This window comes from Necator americanus, chromosome II, assembly GCF_031761385.1.
Source record: "Necator americanus strain Aroian chromosome II, whole genome shotgun sequence".
Taxonomy (NCBI): domain Eukaryota; kingdom Metazoa; phylum Nematoda; class Chromadorea; order Rhabditida; family Ancylostomatidae; genus Necator; species Necator americanus.
In genome coordinates, this window is record NC_087372.1 from 2,004,771 (window position 1) to 2,023,283 (window position 18,513).

General features: G+C 38.1%; 2 protein-coding genes across 2 annotated transcripts; one reads left to right on the top strand and one right to left on the bottom strand.

The window, feature by feature from the left end:
* Positions 1-779: 779 nt before the first annotated feature.
* RB195_016608 (uncharacterized protein) lies at positions 780-4,419 on the top strand (the record flags this gene model as incomplete). Its single annotated transcript, XM_064183215.1, has 5 exons — positions 780-867; positions 926-1,135; positions 1,209-1,382; positions 2,698-2,777; positions 4,276-4,419. 5 exons carry the CDS (start codon positions 780-782, stop codon positions 4,417-4,419), a joined length of 696 nt encoding a protein of 231 aa, XP_064039096.1.
* A 601-nt stretch (positions 4,420-5,020) lies between these two features.
* Positions 5,021-18,122, bottom strand: RB195_016609 (uncharacterized protein; the record flags this gene model as incomplete). The annotated part of the gene is made up of 15 exons (XM_064183216.1): positions 5,021-5,085; positions 5,749-5,871; positions 5,935-6,037; positions 6,797-6,908; positions 7,042-7,144; positions 12,137-12,254; positions 12,922-13,017; positions 13,562-13,670; positions 14,164-14,302; positions 14,398-14,493; positions 14,575-14,714; positions 15,349-15,484; positions 15,604-15,673; positions 15,762-15,869; positions 18,024-18,122. The coding sequence occupies 15 exons, from the start codon at positions 18,120-18,122 to the stop codon at positions 5,021-5,023; spliced, it is 1,617 nt and encodes a 538-aa protein (XP_064039097.1).
* Between the last annotated feature and the right edge of the window lie 391 nt (positions 18,123-18,513).

An 18,513-nucleotide genomic window follows, 5' to 3' on the forward strand; every position in this document is an offset into this window, starting at 1 on the left:
GTGGATCAAAGCAGGGACGCCCCTTATGATGAACTCAATGCATTGATGTCCAAGATATTCAGCCAAAAGGTGGTCATTGTCGGAATCGATGTGAACGCGAGGATAGTACGCAGTACAAGTCCAGGGTGCCTCGAAAACTGTGTTATAGTAGGGTCAAAACGACAGTGAGCACGGTACAGTTGCGTAAGCGGGGTATGTTGTAATACGTGCAGCGGAGAAAGCGGTTCGAATCGTGGTGGGACCGTCGGGAACAGCACCGGAGAATGGCGCTAGCAACAGTCCTCCATCGAATCTAACCACTACGTTCCACCGCGCTGATTCGAGCGCTTACGCAACTGCGCGCCGTGCTTCACTTCATTTTGACCGTACCATACTTCACGGAATTCACGTCGGATAACGGTAGTCGTCTGGCAGACCTTTGTAAGGAGAAGAACCTCATTCATTACTTAAAATAAAGTCATCGACGATATGGAATTTCGTTGACGAAGAAGTTGTCGTATTTCTTGTGGTTTTTCATGATTCCAGCGATATTTCGCATATCAAGGTGTGTTTTCTTCACTCGAAACATAGCGGGAAATGACTTTATAGTTCAGATTCGCCTGAACCCAACTTGAGCCTTTTAATGTGATCCTCTAAACCACTTCTCTTTGTGAATAATTGAGAACAACAAAGAATTATCAGTTGTTGTTTTTTGTTTTATCATTTATATCTTTAGAATACCTTTCATATAAGGCTACCAGTGTTTGCATTCAGTCCTAGTTTTGTTAGTAACTCAGTGGATGCTGGTTGCATTTTTCTGTGCACTGGCACCACTAATCATAGCCTGCGTTGTTGGGGCATGCATTAATTTCCGAAAGAAGAAAACAGGTGACATGTTACATTCGATTGAACGTTACGATTTCCCCATTAGTTCGCAATTTTCCAGACTCTCCTTACGCTCTTTCAAAAGAAAAGTCACCGCTTGTTGCTGGTAAATCCCCAACAACAGATGTGAATGTTAGCACAGCTAACGTTGCAACGACAGGAACGAAAGGTTCAGTATCGCCGAGAACGCGCGTATCCGTCGCCGTCGTAACGGGACCTCCATGTTCAACAACTGTAGCATCAACTGCTGCCTCTACAGTGAAACAACCGTGTACTGACCAGCCTTCCTCAAATAACAACAATTCAAACCGTTAAAAATAAGTTATAATTTGATTTCATTTTAGTAAAGACCGTTCAAAAAAGTAATACCAAGACAGTATCAGCATCTGCAGAAAAACTGAAAAAGAAACCCGTGAAAAACAACAAAACCAAGAAGCCCCTTTCGGGTGGATCTTCGGAAGAAGTGTCAACTCTAAAAGAAGATCTTGGCGACATTCAGTTGGTTCGACCTAAAGCAAGTAAGAGTTCACAATTTTGAGAACAAAGTTGCAGCCGAACGTGGTCGGATCCGTGCTGACAAGCCTCACCTCCACAACGAAGACGGGCGCCTGTCAGTTCTGCCTTTCTGGCACTTCGGGAGAGGGAGAGGGAGAGGGGGGAGGGAGGGGGGGGGCTTGAACGTATTCGTCGGCGACTGTATGTTTAGAGGAAAGGAAAAGAGGAAAGAGGAAAAAAAGATGAAAAAGCTGATACTCTGAAGATCTCTGGGGTAACTCACTGCCGTCAACAGTGCTCCTCATTGAAATACCTAACTTCTTGAATACAACCGAGTTACCTTCGACGGGTTGTAGAAATGGCTACCGTAATAGTCCCCACCCACCTAACAAAACATAATCACTGCTATCAATTTCCATTGATGCCGCCAACAAAAGCAGAAGCGTAGACTTAGACCTTTCATTATGTTCGCCTTTCGCTTTCCTGGTCAAAAAAATGAGAATTAAAAAAATGTGATTGTAACCGTCTTAGTGAATTGTCACGACATCCCTTTTCCATTTTTTATTCGTTAGCGGCACTGCAGCGTAGTCGCTAAGAGGTTCCGCTGTGTTCGTATGATCGATCGATGAACCGGAACCTCCCTTATGCTAACCAAGTCTTTCATCCTTCCGGAGCACCGATAAATTGTTGCCAGGCTTGCCTGGGAGAATAAAAACACTGACTTGATACATCGGCTCGCCATAGCAAGTCACTTTAAGGCTGCACAGACGTCCATAAACCTCAGACGATTCTGAATTGAAGCCGAACGCGTAGGCGTAAGGATTGGTTAAAGCCGTGTACACTCTCCTTTTTATTTCTTACTCACTAACTTTTGGGTTTTATACAATGGAAAATGAAAAAAAAAAACTTCTTAAATGGAAGGACATACTCCGTTTCATTAAAAAAAAAGTTTTTAGCTAACGCAGTGTACACGGCAGTGTGTATGTAGATTTAAGTGGATCGATTAAATGAACTGAGGATTCCTAGAACATAAACACTTAGTCAAAAAAAAATTCTAGAAGCAGAGATGAGGGAAAAACAAAAATCGTTTGCCGTTCAGAGTTTTTTTTTTGACGGTATTTTCGACGTCTCCTCTTTGTTTCCCAATTGTGTTTTAAACACCCATAAATGAAACAAAAAAAACGGGTAAAATTGCTGTTGACATAGATTTAGCGCGTTTACGAATCTAGTCAGGGTTAAAACCACTACTTTATACGTTTGAATAACTTGTAAAGCACAGTATCCATAGAAATATCCATCGAAATATCGAAGTATCCATAAAAACCCACTACGTTTCAGAACGAAAAAATATACGCGAATTGCTTCGAGAATATCGTGCACCTGAAATTAGATCAAGCGAAGAAGGTGCCAGTGAATCAGTGAGTTTTCGTTTGTTCGTTTAATTTTGATTTATTAGCTAATAATAATTTTAATAATGTTAATAGCTTAAATGTAGCCACTAAACATATTCAATATGTTTTAGGAGGTAAGTGAGATAAGTGGATGAAGCTGGAGGGTTATACCTCTTGCTTCCATTACTCGCACGCATCAGCGGATGTGCAGTTTACGCCAAACCGCAAAATAGCACGCAACAAACGTGAAAGGATGCTCATAGATGAATAATAATCAATAATTGGGACCCAATTTTCGCCAGACAACAAATCGGGATATTACCGAAGTGACGGATTAAAAATCAAAATAAAAGCATCTATTGAGGAGGGTACAATAAGTGTCAGTAAGGAACGAGGTACATATAGTCGGATCAAAATGACCTGAAAATCGTTGTAGTTGCGTAAGCGGCTGCGCTCGAAGCGGAGCGGCGAAGCCAGCGGTTCAGATGGAGGTTCAGGTGGGACCCTTGCTGCCACCATCTACCGCTGCAGTTAGCGATGGTCTCACCTCGATCCGAACCGCTGACGCCACTGCGTCGCTTCGGGCGCAGCACATCCTATAGCCGGATCAAAACGATTATAAGATGTGACTGAGAGAACGCGGTAAAGTACGATCACGGTAGCAAGCGCTTAAGGAATTAAGGTCACAGTGGAGGATTAGGGTGTGTTAGTCGAATGCCTCAAAATTCTATGACCAAAAACCCAATAACTGAGAGTTCAGTGCATCAAAATAGAATTCAATCCAAAGCTAAAAAATAGAGACCGAGCTACCGCTTGTTGGCATGACAAAAGCGAGTTAGCGCCCGCCTTCGATCCATCTCACGTACATTCATTGATTCGATCACGATTGATCCACCCTAGGTACAATACTTCGGCCTTTTCCCCTTCGAAACGATTGCTTGTAGAGTGTTTATTCAACTAAGCGGATGCAAAGTGCGTTCACCAGGTGTAAGTTGGAGGAAAGGAAAATAAAAAACTTGTGTGAAACGAAGAATAAGCCTACGAGGAGGCAGATGGACGCACTGTCACTGGTGGACGCATTCGCATTCCGTGGCACAGATAGGCACTATCATTTCGAGTCGATTTTTTCCAATTCAAGTGCACTGAGAACGAAGACTTTGAATTTCAAATACGAATTACCTCCTTTGAGGTCTGCGTACTCGAAAAGAATTCTTTGCACCACCTTTTACTTTCGTTCGGCTCTCAATTTCAAATGAGGAAATTCAAGTCTGCCAGTCTGCCAAGAGACTGTTTCCGGATAAATCTAACCTCTCACTGAAGTCCTGCAGAAAACATGGCGCTGATCCGAGCGAAATTATTTTTATTGATATCTGATTCTGCTGTAATTTCCTTCGCAAGACCTCAGTTCCCATAAGAATTCCTTGAGGATGTTCTCTGAGATTATATGGCTGTAATTTGTAAACTTTTCATTATAGTTGTTAAATAACTAAGTAAAAACTTGGCTAGGAGACTTTTTCTCTTGCAGACCAAATCCACTGATGATACTCTGTGTGGTGTTGAGTCATTGAAGACGGACAATCAGACATCGTTGGCTCCACGAACCTCAATGGAGACGCTGTCAAGAAGACAAATGAAACACATCCATACGAATACCGGTGAAGTTAAATGAAATCCCAATAAATTTTATTTCTTTTTAGTAACATTTGTAATGTACAATAGTGGATGCTACAGCAATTTTTTGTGGACGTACTTTTCGAATGAAAATGGCAATGAATACTTACACCTTTCACTTGTTTTTTTTTTTTCAAAAAAAAAAGAGAATGAAGTGTCAGGCGTCAATCAATCCGCTCAGGATTCGGCAACGCGTTCACTTCAACTTAGAATCGTTTGGGGTCAACGAACTCGTGTTTAGCCTATACAATCATATGCGAAGGCTACGTGGTGTATCAAGTCAGTGTTTTTATCCCCCAGAAAAATTTGACACCAATTTATCGATGTCCGGGAAAGGGAAGGGAAATGAAGTACTTGGTTGGCTCTGGACCAGTTCCAAACCATCGACCAACCGTCCAGTCGCAGCGGAACCTCTTACCAACTGCGCTTCTCCCGCACCTACTTGTTATTGTAGTCTAGTAAGGCTTGTGTTTTCCAAATGTTAATCTACATGTGTGTGGGCCTGTGCTATGAAATCTATAAGGAATAAAAAAATAAAAAAATACGAACAACACTGAAAATCAAAAAAAAAATGCTATCATAAGTAGTTTTTATTAAATTCATAAGTGAACAGAACTGAGTAGAACCAGGATTGAAGTGATGAAACCGAGTGTTGCAGTATTTCCTGAAAAGTGTATACTAAATGGTTGAAATGGAAGTAAGCTGGAGTTTTTCATGAAATAAAAAGTTAGCAGGTTTTTCTCCTAGTAGTTCGGATTGTTTCTGACCTTTAATGAACAAAAGGTTCCATATAGTGTCCTAATACATATTTATTTATTATCTATTACTTCCTTGGACTTGAATTCCTCCACAAATGAGGGATCAAAGCGATGTGAGATAAATTGTGTTAACTGAAGAAAGTGGGACCCAGATAAATGAAAGAAGTGCTCAAAATTTTTCGACCAACCCACCGAAAACACGGGCGCAACCTTATATAAGATAGCTATGTATGTTTATTTGAACGGCCGCGTTGCGCGTTCGATTGGAGCAGGGTAGAAGAAGGAGGATAAAGGATGTGGACTACAGAAGTCCGCCATAGCGTTTTGGGAATTCATAACCGCAGGCGACGTACCCGACTTCGATCTTCGACGTGTAAAAATTGCCGACTTTTACTTATTTTTGGACAATATCCTCTATTTTTTAAAGTGAACGTGAGTGAAGTTTTTTTTTTTAATTACAGAATTGCCCAAATTCGAAAAAAAACGAACATATTAATTCTGCTAGTAGTCAAATGTTTTTTTTTTGCTGAAAACAAACAAAATAGTAGGGAAAAAAACTTAGTATTTACCTGAACGAGTAGCAGCGTCCTTAATCCAGTCACTGAGTTGTGCCTTCAGACGAACTCTAGCGTCCGTCAATGACTTACGATCCTTTGGTGACGCTGGATACATTTCAGCACAATGAGCAGTACCTTCGAATAATTACCCTACGATTTCATTGCGTTGCGAATCGTTGAAAAATTATAAAGAGGAACCTTCTATCAAGAATGCATCAACTTTATTCGCAGGATTTCCCTTCAGAAGCCCAAGTGACTTCCACGGATCGATAGAACCATTAGTGAATGCTGCCTTAGTGCCCTGAAAATTGCACATTTCTGATAACTCGAAATCCTTGATTTTTCTGGGTCCAGCCTCTCCTAATTTCCTCTAGAAGTGTACAAAGTGGTCAATGTTGCCTTCTTTTCGTTCCGCTGCACACCATATCTAATACGTAGCAGATTGAAAGAACAATTAAAAAAAAGAAGAAGAACCGCATTTAGATTTCTGTTAGTCAGTCCTGTCCTGGGCTCGCCCTGGAAAGAGTAACGGAGGATTCACCCATAAAAGTATGGGTGGCGCCACGCTGAATTAAATTCAGTTGTCATGAAAAAACGGCGTGGGAAACGGCCTCAGTTTCTACGAGATGCGTTACAACGCGTCGCCCTTGTTGTTTATTGTTTATTTATTGGTTTTGTTTGAAAAAGCTGCTAAGGTGACCTGATTGATCTTCAACCGCTCGCCCGTGGACGCGTCGCGTGGGCGGAGCGATGCGTTCTAATGTACCTTGTAGGGATTAATGCGGTTTCCCACGCCGTTTTTTTAGGACGACAGGGAGAAATTGAGTGTTGCTACGCTCATACTCGTAATTTACGCCCTGAACTCAATATTTGCCCAGAGAGAAATCAACAGCGTCAGTTCGTTGATACGCTGCCTCTGAAGCTCAGCTTTTTTATTGAAGTCAAAAAATTAAAATTATTAAAATTGTCGAGTAAAAGTTCTTCCGCATATCGTACAGTAACTGATGACTATTTTACATGCGCACAGATTTTTGCATCCACAGTTTCCATATTCTCTTACCCTGTAAGCATTAGCTCCTCCGTATTTCTTGAGAACTTTTGCAACCCTTTCATACGTTGATGTCAATGTATATTCCGGGCCGAAAAGGTCAATGCACTGATCAGAGTAGAAACTGTAAGGGTTTTAGCGTAAATCCACTACATAAAATACAGGCAATTTCATAAAAACTACTTTTTAGATGAAAATCAACCTTGACGTACAGGTTAATATCAAAAGTCATAAGTGTAAAGTCTTCCAGAACTTACTCCACCGGTAAGGTGCTACCAAAAATACCATTATTCCCTCCGTCAGTGGTTTGGAAGTAGCCGAGCTCGGTGCATGTCTGCCAAATCCATCCTCGCATTGCAACTAAACTATGCAAATGTTTGGTGTTCTGTGTTATGCAGTCATTTTGGGATGTGCCACCGCTTTCGGATCGATATGCGACCGAGAAATCGATTCACAATCGATCAAGTGAATGTCTTTATTCTCCGCAGTAAATCTGTCACCGTATCTTTCATACCTACACATCTTGTAGACGCGGAGGTATAAAAGGCTTTAATTCGCCTTAGACAGTCTCAACCAAGTGCTCTATAACTAAAAAAGGAAGGAGAAGGGGATTTCGCCCACGCAAAAAGGTTCTATTATATCATTTTGCATTTACTTTATTCCTTTGAGATTGTTTTAACGTTATCACAGCTTTCCTCTTTTACTGTAAAGGTTTTTCTAACTATTTGGTGTAGAAAATAAAGTTTTCTCAAAATTTGTTTCCAACAACCTTGGATTATCGTTTCTATTGGTCCCACTTCTGTTTTTTTTTTGTTTCTGCTTCGGTATTTCAGAAACCCGAGTTCATTTCAACAGTATGTCAATGCTTTTGTCAATAAAATCAATTTTTGTCAAATCAATGTTTTTATCCTTTCCTGACAAGCTCCGGAAGCATGAAGGGTTTGGTTGGCCTAGTGCTGACCTTACCATCGCAGTAAAACCTCTTCTCAAGTTCATTGAACGTCTAATCTAATCTGACCCGTGAACAAATCCCTTTGACCCCTTGCCAGTTCCCGAAAAGGATTTCTTCCGGGCATTTTCACAGCTTGAAACACTTTTGCGAAGTGACCATTTTCCCGGAGGCTATCGGAGGGACATCTGATGATTATTGCGCGTCTTAGATACACTTTTTTCAAAACAAATCTGGGAAAAATGAGAAACTTGAACTGAAATTGTGCTGAAGTAAGAATTTGAGCAATTGACCACCAATAGAGTGCGTTTCATCGCCAGTTTATTTTCTTTTCCTTTTCCTCCCCTGAGTATTTAGTAAATTTTTAAAACCCTCCATGTTTTAATAAGTTGCGATGAAAATGCGAAGATTTTTCTCGAGAAAGTAACGTCAGCATTTTTATCAGAATGGGAAAATTTATCAAAATCAATTAATTACAATTAGGGTCAGTGGAGTCTTGTTTTGTTTTTCTTTTTGTTTTGTTTTTTCAAATGATTCAAGCAGTTTTCTACTATATCTGAACCTTATTATCACAGAAAATACAGGAGTCTATTTTTTTTCATTCGTTTCCATACTTAGTCATAATTCTAACCGACCTACAACTTGAATTTACAAAAAAAAAAAGGATTGAATGAGGAAAGAGACCATTTAGAAAAAAAAGAGAAAAAATAACCAAAATTTCGTAGTATCGTGTCCCATGAAGACAAACATTAATTCGAAAGATTTCGACCATCCTTAAATTTCAACACGAGTACTCGAACAAACCAAGACGTAGATTAAAAATTAAGGAATTCAAAATAAATTTAATTTCAGCTAGTTTTCTGTTTTAGTATTTAGCAATCTCATATCCCGCTCTTTCGAGGGGATTCCAAAAATTCTCGTGTACTCATAAAATGCACCTTTGCACGGAAATCTTTAGTAAAAGGCGAAAGATTTTCTCGGTTAAATGCAGAGGAGCCAGAGATACCTTGAGCTAAAGGTCGGAAGGTGCGCCAAAATGGAGAGTCGTATACCTCAGTGGTTTGCTCTCACCTAGCTCTTCTTCCCTGGAAGAGTTCAAGGGGACAGCAAAGAATAATTATTTTCAGTAAGGTAAAATAATTCCCTCTTCGCGAACGAAAAATCCAAACTAATCTAGGCTTTTCTTCATTTTTATACTTTTTTAAACGGTTTTCTACCGCCTTGGATATTTATTTTCGGCATAAAATAAATATTCACTCCGTGTTTGCATAAATACGTGCCATAAGAACTTTGCTCTCCTAGTCTATACGGATTACGACCCTGTTTTCAGGAAACTCTCATTCAGAACCCTGTGAGTTGCTGTAATTTTTTGTGATTCAAGTTCATTATCCGTAATGTTTGAATAACGGCATGGAGATAACAGACGCTACCCACGCTGCACCAAAAGTAGGAGGGCCGTACATTTTGCTAGTAAAAATATTTTAGGATTGAAGGAAATGAGGTCATCTGCGGTGAGCAGAACTTTTTCATAGGAACCGAACACTTCAAGGCAGAGCTGGTTTGGTGCAGATTGATGCAAAGCCTACTTACACAAAGTAAAGTGGTCATACGGTAAATTAATGGACAGAAACAGGACTACTGTATGCTTACAAACAAGCATAGCGTATTCCGTAAATCTTACAATAACTCACAGGATTTTTGTAGGGAGTTCTCTAAAAACAAAGTAGTAATCGAAATGAGCACCGCCAAAAATTATCGTTCACTGATCCGCTGCCTCTACTACGAAGAACAATGAGGTGACGGGAAATCAATGAGGTATACGACTCTCCGTTTTGGCGCACCTTCCGACCTTTAGCGCTAGGTACCTCTGGCTCCTCTGCATTTAACCGAGAAAATCTTTCGCCTTTTACTAAAGATTTCCGTGCAAAGGTGCATTTTATGAGTACACGAGAATTTTTGGAATCCCCTCGAAAGAGCGGGATGCAATACTAAAGTGAGTTGTTTTGTCTTCCGTCGAAGTAATGGTGGAAAAATAGAAAGTATTGCGGTCCGAGGTGTCTGGGGTGAAAAGAACGAAAATTTCGTGGACACAAACATTGCTCAGAAATATCCCCCAAATTTCACTACAATTACTCGGACAAAGTTGAGACGTAGAAATAAATTGAAGAATTCAAAATAACACGGCTATATTGTCTACGTAATTTATATCCTGCTTTTTCGAGGGGATTCTAAAAATTCCTATCTACTCATAGGATGCACCATTGCACAGAAATCTTTAGAAAGAGGGGGAAGATTTTCTCTGATAAATGTAGAGGAGCCAGGGGTACCAAATGCTTATTTTCGTAAGGTGAACCTAAGCGGAGAGTCGTATGTTAAGGGTCGTAATTTGCTTCGTTGTGTTTCGAAGTGCTGTCTATACGGAATTTTTTTGTTTTTTTTTCTTTACGCATCTAGATCACAACCCGACGATATTCCAATGATTTGAGCAGGATTCAGATAAAGTGGAGAGTGGTTTATCGATTTTAAAGTTGGAGAGAAAGAGAAACAGCTATTAACGACGATAAATTCGAGTGCCGAGAAGCTCTCTCAAAAATCCAGCAAAAATTGAAAAATTAAATGATCCACACTGCTCATAATTACTGTTCACTCATCAAACGCAACCGAATTGCTACCTGTGGTGCTGTTGATTAGTTCGAAAATTTAGAGAGCAGAGAAAAAACCGTTGAGACTTTCTTCACCCCGAGTACTCTCGAACAGACACCTTTGCGAGGCATTATAAACCTGCCCGAAGTACGACGTTTCCACCTGGGCACCTGCTCATTCAGATAGATCCTGTATCTCTGGCTCCTCTGCATTTAACCGAGAAAATCTTTCGCCTTTTACTAAAGATTTCCGTGCAAAGGTGCATTTTATGAGTATACGAGAATTTTTGGAATCCCCTCGAAAGAGCGGGATGCAATCCGAGCAAAGCGAATACCATCACCAATGCTCTAGTTAGTTTTCTTGTCCGAAAATCCAGAAATGGATCGAATATGAAGCAAAATGGTTACGCTGGGGATTCATTTATGAAAAAAAAAACTTCAAAAAATAACGAATTGACGGAAAAATGAATGGTATGCGAGTTAGTCAAAAACTATGTGTCCAACAAACCCCACCAGAACTCAACATGGTTATATTTTGCATTTCATTCATGATCCTTCTTTGAATAGAACATTCAAAATCTAGGAAGTATGGGACGTCAGGAAAATAAATCTATAAAATCCATTACAGTCACCATTCCATTAGTTATAGTTACAGTAAGCATCAAAAACTCTTCTATCCTGTAGTTGCCGGTAATGCTCTGGAAGAAAACAGGGAAACAACTTCATTACCAGAATTCTCTCACAACATTTAAGCGGAGAGGAAGATCTTCAATGATCTTTGTCATTCTTTCTGTAATTTCTGTTGTATTTTTACCTTCGTTTCTAAAAGAAAATACAGATCCACCAATATTGCACCCCGCTCTTTCGAGGGGATTCCAAAAATTCTCACATACTCATAAAATGCACCTTTGCACGGAAATCTTTAGTAAAAGGCGAAAGATTTTCTCGGTTAAATGCAGAGGAGCCAGAGGTACCTCATGGTTATCGTCGGGAGGTGCACCTAAGTGGAGAGTCGTAGTTGCTACAGGTTGTGATTTGCTTCGTCGTCTCTTTAAGGGGTGTGTACACGGATATTTTGTTTTTTTTTTTTCGGCTAATTATCGAGGTTTTGATTATTTAAACAGCGTCCAGATAAAAGAAAAAAATATGATGCTCATCGTATCCAAAATTGAAAGGAAGAGGCAAAGTTATTTGTGAGGATAAATTCGTGTGCTAATAATTTCTCTCAAAGGTCGAACAGATATTGGAGAATACACTAATCAACCGGTAGCAAATTTTGTTGAAGATCCAGAACCAACCGACACTTTTTTTTCCGCCACAATCCCATTATAAAGTCGCTATCTATAGTACTGTTAATTAGATAGAAATATGGAAAAGTAGGAAAAAGTGTTGTTAAAACTCTCTGTGTACCTTGGATACTCTTTAGGAGACACCTTTGCGAGAAGGAAACCTGCGCGAAGTACGACTTGCCACCTTAGCGCCTGCTCATTCGGATAGATCCTGTATCTCTGGCTCCTCTGCATTTAACCGAGAAAATCTTTCGCCTTTTACTAAAGATTTCCGTGCAAAGGTGCATTTTATGAGTATCTAGGAATTTTTGGAATCCCCTCGAAAGAGCGGGATGCAATGGTACTGCAATTCATTTGAAATTAAATTGGGAGAATAGAAAACGATAGGAAACACGTCTCTTATCTTCACGATCCCATACAAACATTACTTTATAGTAATATCAAGTAACAAGCGGTGCAATTGCGGACTTACCAACATCGTCGAGAAGCTTGTTATTGTAGCTCGTATCACGATAATAGTCAACGTAGTTCTTATAACTGTTCGGATAGCAGCCTGGTTTTGCTCCATACATTGTAACGTACCAATCCATCTAAATTGTTCCCGAAAAGTGAAAAGATTTTAAAAGTTAAAAGAGATGAACTCTTTTATTCACAATCTCGAACGGGAACGCAAATTCCACCTTATTTTTAATTTTATATTAATATTTGATGCTTACTTATCACATTTTACTCAAAGTGTTACTTTTAGTAATGATATTAATAATATTTTAGTAAAAATAATAGTAACAGTTCAGTAATAGTAATAATAATATTCTTAATATTATACTACTATGATTGCTATTGTTGTTATTATTGTTATGGCTCCTGCTATTACTAATACTACCGTTGTGATTATTACAATTATTTATAAGTAGTTATTTTATAGTTATTTATAGTAGTTAGTACTGCTAATATTACTATTTAGATTAATTCACTAATAATCTTCAATATAAATGAATTACTCAAAAAAAAAAACAAAAATGGAAGGGGATCTTAAAGGTCCTATACGGTATTTTTAGAGAGAAGAAAAGAATTAAAAGTTAAATTTGATTAAAATTAAATTAAATCACAAAAGAAAAGAAATAGCTCATTTCACACGTTTTCGACAACTTGTTCTGTAAAACGTTTCTCGCTAAGATTCTCAAGTGGTAAAGCACTAATGGAAGAAATCGCAGCACTTCCAGGCTTCTCTATTTGAACAACGTCCAGAAAACTCACGATTTTTTTCACTCTGACCATTTCATCGACATCTGTCGAATTGTTCATAATTTGACAAGCCATCGGTATACCCATTCCGTTACGGGTGGCTTCGTCCTGAAATTATTTGCAACCAACTTTCTCGTCCTCTTATGAAAATCCTGGTTTTAACCTGTTGTTTGGAAATTTTTTGGAAATTTCAAAGATCAACTTAGGAGGAAGATTCCACTTTTTGCATCTGACCTTTTTTAAAAAAATATCTATGTATGAAAAATTGAATATTTTCTTTTCAGTCTACGGTACTCATTTTGAGCAAAAGGCTTTAGGAACACAAATTTATTCATGAAGTGGAGGTCATCATTAGCACTTTGAACTAAGCTGACTAAAAAAAAAGTAAGAAAAAAATGAAAATAATCCTATGTTGATACGATGTGATTTCCGAAAATAGAAAAAATAGAATAGAAAAGATGGAGAGGAACAGAGAGAAACGAGAAGTGAAAAAAAAAATGAATTCGCTCATTCATAGTCCTTCATGATGGATTTTTTCGTGACTACGACCAAAATCAAAACAGTTTCCAATTTTTCATTTTCAATTGATAATTAGTGAAAAAAAGTAACTATTACGGCCTTCTATGTATGTATGAGGAGAAGAATAACTCACTCTGTTATCGCCAGAATATTGATTGATAGCTTGAAAGTACCCGATCACATTAGAATAGAAGAATTGCAGTGATTTGACGACGTTGGTCTCATCAAATGATTGACAAAGACTACAAAAACCATAAAAAAATCATTATAAAATATCCCAAAAAGTCAAATTATCAACTTGTGAACTTTTTTTTTGGAAGAGTGTTTTCAGCTTTTTGGAGACTCATTGAAAATTCGTCAAAAATCAGAACCTGCACAATCCATACATTTGCCAGCGATTCAGAATATGTACCAGTTCTTGAATTCCGCAAAATTCTACCGTCAATACTCAAAAATTAAATAAAATAGCAAAAAGAGTACAAGAGTGGAACGGAGAACAAAATTGATCCGAGCGACCGCGACACGGTTCAAATGAAGTGAGCGCTGGGACACGAAGATGCATCAGAGACAGAAGGCGTAGAAAATTACAGCGGACGCGTTGCGGTCCGCCGGATAAACATCAGCAGCGCGGCATGTGCTGCCGCTTTTTGATGAATAAATAAATTTATCGAGGTCCATTGTTGAACCACGACCAAGTTTCTTTATTTTTTTCCCCGTCTGCTCACAAATACTCACTTGAAAATATTCCGAAGCCTCTCACGACCATCTTTCCCGCTGTACGCTAATTTTTGCATATTCGTGAATGCGGTGCGTATATTTTCCGCACACTTGTTATTCTCCGCTCGATAATTTTCCTCAGTATGTACTAGGTAACCTAAATGTAAAACTATAATAATTTAACTTAATTTTATTAATATTTTACTTTTTGTAATTAATAAATTACTAATCAGAAGTGGTGTCGAAGCTTACCGTAGTAATCGACAAACACCTCGACTGCTGACGAAGAGCTCATCGCTCCGATCGTATACTCTGGATAGGTCTCACGGAAAAAAGCAGACAGAGATCCTAGGAACACGCACACACAAATTCGTGACCATATTTGTTCAATTATAATTTTTAGGTGAACAACTGAGCTCTCAAACTAACCAGGATATGATCCACCAAACGTCACCCAACGCGTTTTTGTTTTCGGAAAATATTTTGCATTCATTTGATCAATGAACTCTTTGATATCCTCCAACGCTTGATCGATGGAGAGAAGTTTCAAGGATTCGGTGTCTTGTTTTCTGAAAAAAAAAAACCATCTATTCGTAATAAAATAGCTAAGAACATAGATTCCTCGGTCCATTGTCCAGGAGACCGCAAAGTATCTTCAGCGGTCTCCATCCCTTCTTTACTTTGCACTAGTTAACACGCATTGCGGTTCTAACAGTGAACATAAGTGCCCCGGGTGGTGTGATTGGTGATTAAAGTGGTGTGATTAAAATTCCACATTAAATATCATTATTAGTGAATAATTATTGAAAATTTTCTGAGAAATTAAGTCAAATTGATGAAAAAAAGTAGTAAAAAAATTAAGTTAAATTGAAAAAAGCAATTGAATAATAAGAATAAATATGAATAATAGAATAGGAATAGTAATGTTTGGTATAAATATTTTGGTCTTATTATTATTTTTTTATTTTGGTACTTAATGGACAATATGAAAGGAAAAGAAAAGTTTGATAAGACTACCAGTAATTCAACGTAATTATATGAACAATAACACAATTTGAGAAATGATAAAAATGATGAATAAAGGAAATGATGAAATTATGAGAGAAGTGGCTAAAAACGCTTTTCTCCCGACAGTGTTGTGTACAAAAATTGAGTTTCAAAAGCAAAAATTTAAGAATCATGTGATTTTCACGTTCAAGTTACCCCGTAGGCGAATTTTCCTTCGGTCCATAAAATCGATGTTCAAGTAGAAATGCGGCCGCACCGAAATCTTTTGCCCACTGCATCATTGTGATACTTTCATCACGAATCCATTTATCACCAGGAGGAGAGATGCTACCTGAAAAAAAAATATTTCTTTGATTAAAACAAGAATGAAATCTTTGCTTCGTGAAAAAAAAACTGGGAAAAAAAAACAAAAATAAAAAACAAGAAGAAGAACAACGGAACAGCACTTACCTTCTCCACCAATCATTAAAAACACTAGTCCTTTGCTTGGATTGTAGAATTTCGAATTGTACCCATAACGCTGAAAAAATCTTTTTTGTGGAAGTAATTTCAAAAATTCACCTCGAAAAAAAAATTAGAAAATCTTAGCAGGAAAAGGTATTCAAGACCTGTAACCACGTGGCTTTCGAGTTTCCATTGAAATGATCCACTTTTTGTGTGATATTTGAGAATATCAGGTACTTGTTCTCCGTTTGGGGTCCCGCTGTGTCCGGTGCCTGAAACAGCTGGCCTTCAGATTCTCTAAACGTTGTTCCGGGATTTTGCATAGTTTTTTTTTCAAGTTTTCTTCTTGCTGACATTTATACTCCTCATAATTTTACCGTATTACCTGGTGCGCGATAAATATTCATTTATCCTTCTCTCTATTGTCTTTTTGTTAAAATATCGGAGAAAGTTTTGAAAAATCACCACTTGAAACGTTTTTCAGTAGATTTTTGTACTGAGATATTCTGGAGATGTAGATTCAAATAGTTTACCTAGCGAAATCACGCTAAAATCTCCTTAATTATCCAGAAACGTCTACCACTCCGTCCTCCTGGGTAATTAAGGGGCGTGAGAATGATCGAATTTCTGTACGAGGCACCTAACAACGGGATCATATTCGTACGCACCGCGTCCGCACGCGGGCGGATCGGAAATGGACTGTAAACGCCGCCTTTCCGATTCGATAGCAGACACGGCGCGTTGCTAGATGCCTCGTAGGGAGAAACGGTGCTACAACTCTCCCCCTCCTTCCAATCCATTTATGGGAAGATCCCAGACACCTTCATTTTTGTGATGTGCTGTCGTTCAAGATCATGGACCAGCTGGTTGGGAATAGATTTTTCTTTAAAGGAGTTAAGAGACACAAATATTTTTATACTTTCTTTTTACTTTTCTTCTTTTTACACTTCTTATATCTATTTTTTTAGTTCGATAGTTTGTATAATTTTGAATCAGTTCTTATGGAGATGGCAGTTTCCGGTGACTTCCTCAAGCGCATGATCAAAAATCCAAAAGAATAGTGGGACGATTAGCAGCGGAAAAAAATCGCATGTAATTCCAGGAAATCATTAGAGGTGCATTTTGGCGACACTTTGTCCTTCATTTTTCTTTTAAATAAAAATAAAATAAATAAAATTTTCAAAAATAAGGAAGAAGACGATTCTACAAACTGTTGGAAGCTATTTTTATATAAAAATATGCATGCCGAAGGTATTCATGTCAAAATAAATTTTAGGTAAAACCTAAAATCCAGGGAATCCAGAAAGCTGGACGAGCCATTATGGCCGCGAAAAACTCTGGAAATAAGTCTGCTCGTTTTGCAAAATAGATAGACATAGATGTCCACGCCAGCGCAACAAGTTATCTTTTCTGTCTGGAATGAACTTTTACAATGAGTTCTTTCCTAGACCTTTATCGTCTCTGTGATAACAATTGAATTGTTTACGTGAGTAGGGAATATTTGAGGAATACAGACATCCTTCAATGAAAAAACTCTGTAAAGAGAAGGATATTAAAAAGAATCCGAGCGCTGTTCCATGATTTACCGTTGCGACAGCATTGCTAAAGATATTACTTGATAAATTCCATAATTTCTTTTTTCTTTCAGGCAAAACCAATTTTTTGAAAAAAAATCAGTTTGTTATTAAAAATGCCACGTGAGAGTTGACATTTGACACTATGAAAACTCCGAAAACCACAAAAAATTCAGAGAGTCAAAAGAGATCGAATATTTCTGCTCGGATATTCCTACGAACGGAGTTTCGCGTATGAAAAAAGATAAAGTTGGACAGTTTTTCGTATACTAGTACAAAAATATTCGGTTATGTTGAACGAGATTTGCTACGATAGTCTCCGAGACTTCTCTGACAAGTACTTTGAGAAAATGGTGAAGAAAAATGCGCTCAGCTGTAAGAAAGATAACGTTCATGCGAAATTATTTTTTGTAGTTTATCCATTCCACAAAGTGGTTCACAGAGAGACAAAACTTTCTAACAGTGATCGCTTTGGAACTGGCCTCTTTAATTTGAATTAGTGGTAGCTTTATCAAAAATATATATTTTCCAACTGTATTGTAGGATATGATGACGACTATTTATTGCTAATCCATCCAAAAAACCTACTGATTCCAGGTTTTTTCAGAAAAACTGTAGAATTTTTCCGGGGCATAACTTGAGAATTTTTCGTGAAATAAATTTGTGAACTTCACGAAGAAAAAAAAACACTTGAATGGAGTCTATGCAACGAACGAATAATTCCAACACTATCATTAATTAAGAATTAATTAAATAAAAATAAATAATTATGGTTGATTAATAATAATAATAATAATAATAATAAATAATTATGATTAATTATAGCACCAGTACCAAATGAACATAACTGACCTTTAAGAAACCACCATGAGGTCTACCGAAAATAACAGGCGAAAAATGTACAGCTATCGCAGATGACAGCGTAAAAATCACCAAAAATAAGCCAAACATCTCAAAATGTTGAGCGCAGAGGAATGATTCAAAATTGTACGTCGCTGTGCACTGATGAGGCAACAACAACGGCTTCAATCGCTTGCCTCTTCCTGATAACGAGTGCACTTGTCACTTTGTCACCACCTCTGCTGACTCAGAGTTTCTTTGCTTTTATTATTTTTTGGGTGTACTAAATACTATAACCTCGAAGAAAAAAAACTCGAAGAGGCATTGAGTCGAATCTTTGCAGAAATTTTGATAAAATTCCCTCACTACAATCCAAAAACGTGGATGGTGGCGACCTATGGCGTAGGTGGAGGAATTCATTATGTCATGTATAAGTTCTATTTATTTTTTAGTCGCGTATGTTGACCAACGGTCGTAATTCTGAAACAACCACAACAACAAC